The sequence below is a fragment of the Lactuca serriola genome, chromosome 5, assembly GCF_051521515.1.
Source record: "Lactuca serriola cultivar US96UC23 chromosome 5, Lser_US96UC23_V15, whole genome shotgun sequence".
Taxonomy (NCBI): domain Eukaryota; kingdom Viridiplantae; phylum Streptophyta; class Magnoliopsida; order Asterales; family Asteraceae; genus Lactuca; species Lactuca serriola.
This window is the reverse complement of record NC_136412.1, coordinates 331,913,741-331,917,916: the sequence shown is the minus strand read 5'-3', so window position 1 is coordinate 331,917,916 and position 4,176 is coordinate 331,913,741. Positions and strand designations below refer to the sequence as shown.

At 34.4% G+C, this 4,176-nt stretch overlaps 1 protein-coding gene across 1 annotated transcript; it reads right to left on the bottom strand.

Annotated features, from left to right (window-relative positions):
* LOC145055221 (uncharacterized) lies at nt 1-3,541 on the bottom strand. Its single transcript, XM_079003521.1, has 3 exons — nt 3,203-3,541; nt 454-2,173; nt 1-377 (listed from the first exon to the last, which is right to left on the bottom strand). The coding sequence occupies exons 2-3, from the start codon at nt 2,101-2,103 to the stop codon at nt 135-137; spliced, it is 1,893 nt and encodes a 630-aa protein (XP_078859647.1). The 5' UTR covers nt 2,104-2,173; nt 3,203-3,541; the 3' UTR covers nt 1-134.
* Between the last annotated feature and the right edge of the window lie 635 nt (nt 3,542-4,176).

The window sequence follows — 4,176 nt, the reverse complement described above, 5'->3', positions numbered from 1 at the left end:
TAACAAAAATACCATATGTTATCACATTACTTATACACAAGTAAATGCAACACTTTGTGAGCCATTGTTATCTTAATACACATCAAACCACCTACACTATTTAACTACATTATAACAAAGAACATAACCCCATTCTAAACCCTTCCAACAGGTGAAAGAGGTGGAAATGAAGCAAAACTTAATGGATTCAGATCATCTACTTGTTTAGCAATGTATGTTCTTGACTCTGCATCCTGAGTTGATTTCCTGCACTCCACAACCGATATACAGATAGAAAATGCTTGTAAAACAGAAAGAGATGAATTGTATTCAACCGAATATATCCCTTCCTTTAATGGACAAAGACTGAAGAAGCTTCTCTCATTTAAGTTATCTCCCTGTGAAAAAGATGAGAAAAAAAAATATATGAACACATTGGCATCTAGAAATGAAGGTGATGTTGATGAAATCTACCTGAAAGAAAAGCTCAAATTGACCACTTTTTGCATTTGATCTTCTCCTAGATTCCACCTGGTTTGTGAGTGTTCTTAATCTGCAACCCAAATCCCAACCACCACAGTCACATGCACCACCAGTGATCCACCGCTCAATTAGCGGTGTAGGCCTTCCTTTACTTGATACACCATGATTGCCGCCAGGTAGCACCACCGTTGTGTTAAATCCTTCTGATTTCTCTTCTTTATCATCAACCTTTGAAAACTTCACAACAATGGCTGCCAGCTCATCACGTGGTTGGACATTTGATATTTGACCATTTGGTTGACTTTTGTCTACAGGAAACAAAACAAACTCCCGAGTGTTTGAATTTGAATTAGGAACCACACGATTTGAAACCTTCATTCGAGCTATTACATTAGGGACATAATCTTTGTCCTTTTTGCTCTGAGATAACCAACTTCCATTCTTTTTCTTGACCTCATCAATGGTGAAGAATGTATAAATCCAAGTGTTGTTATTTTTACTTAAATCCCTAACTGTTGCTGCAAGGGCGTTGCTATTTTCAACTGCAAATGTGAACATAGGACGCCCATTCTTGATAGCTGTTTGAAAAAGAGCTTGCTTTGAATCAGTTATAACTTCGCGACAGTTTCCCGATACTTTCGCGACAGTTTCCCGATGGGTGTTAGTTGCTTTTGATGGAAATAGGGGCTCCAATAACCTTCTTAAAGGACTTGAAGAAGATCGATTTGAGACACATGTATTACCCGTTGTTGATTTTTGAGAAATTGGTGACTTAGAGCTCATTGTAAAGCTAAATCGACGAAGTGGAGACATGCTTCTTTGTTTCCTAGTATCAAGATTTGAAATCTTGGAAGAAAAAGATGATCTTTTTTCTTCAAGAACATGACTTGTTGAAGTACTACTTTGATTTCTTGAAGATTCAGGTTCCATTTGTAAAGTCTTGATGACAACTGAATCTTTTGCACAATTTGTAGGCCTTTCATCACTTCCCACCTCATTTTTTATCTTCATTTTTCCCTTCAAAGATGACAAATTTGTTTGACGATTTCCCATATTCATGGATGATTTAGATTCTGGAATCTTGGGTGGACAAGAATTGTATGTTTTGTGATCTTTTCGCTTGGTTTCTAACGTTTTCTTTTCAGAATCTTTAAAATCTTGAAGCTTTTCAAGATTCCCAGAATTTGATATGTTAAAATGAGATTGTAAAGTTACACGTGGAGCAGGAGAACAGCTTTGACCTATGGTGGATTGGGGAGATGAAGCATCAGTTGAAAATAAAGAAGAAGATACACTACTAGAGGTTGAGCATTTGCTACTTTTAATTATCCCATGTTTAAGATTCTGATATTGCCATTTTTCTAATCTCCCATAATCCAAGACTCCAAAACTTAAAGCTCTATCAGGGGTAGCTTTACCTGACTCAAGGTAACTTGGTAAACTTGATAAGTTTCTAACTATTTCATCTTTTGTTCTAAAAGATTGCTTTTGGGTATGAATAGAAGGCGATGATACCAAATTTGATCGGGTCTTCATGGCTTCAGAATGATAGTTGTCATAAGAAAGGCGACGTTTTTCTAATTCAAATCTGTTTCTCAATGTTGTGTCATGACTTTTTCGGGCTGAAATTGGGTCACCCATTTTCTGTGTTAATGTCCACAAAACTTCAAATGGAAGTCAAATCATTTCTGCCATGTCAAAGTCAAACTTTCTGCACCAGATAAAAGATGACAATAAACAAGTTAATCATTTTCAAAATGATATTTGTTTGTTAAACTAGTCAACATTTTCATGATCATTAACCACCTCTAGGTAGCTTTTCTGATGTATTGCTTATAAACTAAGAATAAGGTGATAAAAATATTTTGTTCAACATCTCGTTAGTTGAGTCCAATAGTACAAGTGAAACAAGATTTACTAGAGTGTATCCATTGGTTGTTCTAGATCTCCAAGTTTCATAAAAGAAGCATAGAAACCAAATCTGGAGTATATGGACAAGAAAGGAACTGGAAGTGTGAATATGTGGTCCCAGTTTATATACTACGTTGAAGACAAGGCAATAAAAGTTGCAGAATGTCACATGAAACACATAAACAAGATTCCCTGATGAGTAAAATAAGGGTGATATAAACAGATCAAAATATTTTGAATATATTAACCCTGATTGGGCCAGATAAAAAGGAAACAGTACATGATGAAAGATAAAAAAATAACCTAAAGCACATTCTCTCTTTGCCTTCGGTTTTTTTTTTTTGTTCTATTGTTTGCTTTCCCTTTTGTAATGATTAAAAACTGCGAGAGACTAGGAGACCTCTCTCTATCTCATACACAAAAATAGTTAAATAGACCTAGATTCAAGATGTGATTCAGAGGCATAAAAAGTGCTCTATAGCAATGATAAAAAGAAAAGGGGGAAAATAAAAAATTGAGAAAATAGTAAACTTTTTTCTTTGCAAAACATGTACTCTCATACACTATTACTTTCTAATGCTCCTGATTAGCAGAAAAAAGATCCTCAACTTGTGTTGATTTGGCGACTACAGGTTAAATGTGGAAATTTTCTTTTTGCTTCAAATCATATTTTCAAGATTTCTCTAGATGCAATCAGAGACCCAGCAAGTAAATCACTTCCGACTAGCTAGAGTGAACAAGAATCATTCATTCATTCATTCATAAAATCAAAAAGCTTCTACGCTGTAAAGAGATTGATACTCAGTGGGGCAATTTGTCGAACACTTACCCGACGTAAGTTGAAAATAGCAATGAATTCTTCCAAGACGAAGAAAATGTATCTGTCGGGGAACCACGCACCACAACACAAAGCTTGACACAGCAACTGAAGAAACTGAGTCAGAAAACTCAAAGAACGCGGATAAAGATTTGACTTTTTGTTGTTCTTTCTTCCAGAACCCAACGGTCCAAAGAAAGAATTTACAGTGAAAAGTAGTGTGGTTGTGTGTGAAAGGTGGAGAGAGTAATTTATGGGGGGGTGAAAGTTGTTGGGGTCACTTGTTTTCTGCAGTATGTCAGATGACCGAATTAGTAGAGAGAGGTGGGGAGACAAGACGCGTTCGATTGGACGGCTGATGGCGGATTAAATATCCAGGCTTATTATTTTCGATTAAAAATGAATCCTTGATTAATAATTACCTTTTCTAGTTTTAGGGGTCTACTTGCTGCACAATGGGCCTAGGCTTTCGAGCATAGTCACATCCAGCAATGGGTCTAAGGTTATGTGTGATTTACATTTTATTGTGTCCAATAAGAATTATCTTTTATTTGGTCCGATAATAGCTATGCTAATTGATACAACACTTTTAGCCTTTTATCGAGCTCTAAAACCTGTTCTTCAATCGTCAGTGTTATAATACATATTATTATTATTATTATTATTTTTTTTTTTTTTTTTTTTTTAATTTCTATTATTCTAATTTGTTTTATTTTTTTATTTATTTCATATATTTCTAATTCGTTTTATTTTTAATATATGTCATATATTTATAAAAAAACATATAAATTAATAAAACATAATTTCATTAACTAGAAAATTAAAAATACCATACAAACTTAAAAAAACCATTACAAACCAAAAAAAAAACATTGAAAAAAAACACACGATAGTTATAATAATTTTAAAAAAAAACACCACAAACTATTCTTCGCCCAAATATTTTTTTCTCTATCTGTGCCTTCATCCTCCGTATCACTTCAGCT

Coding starts and splice junctions, on each gene's coding strand:
- LOC145055221 (XM_079003521.1), bottom strand. CDS start 2,103: ATGGGTGACCCAATTTCAGCCCGAAAAAGTCATGACACAACATTGAGA. Junction 378..453: donor AATTTGAGCTTTTCTTTCAG/GTAGATTTCATC, acceptor TCTTTTTCACAG/GGAGATAACTTAAATGAGAG.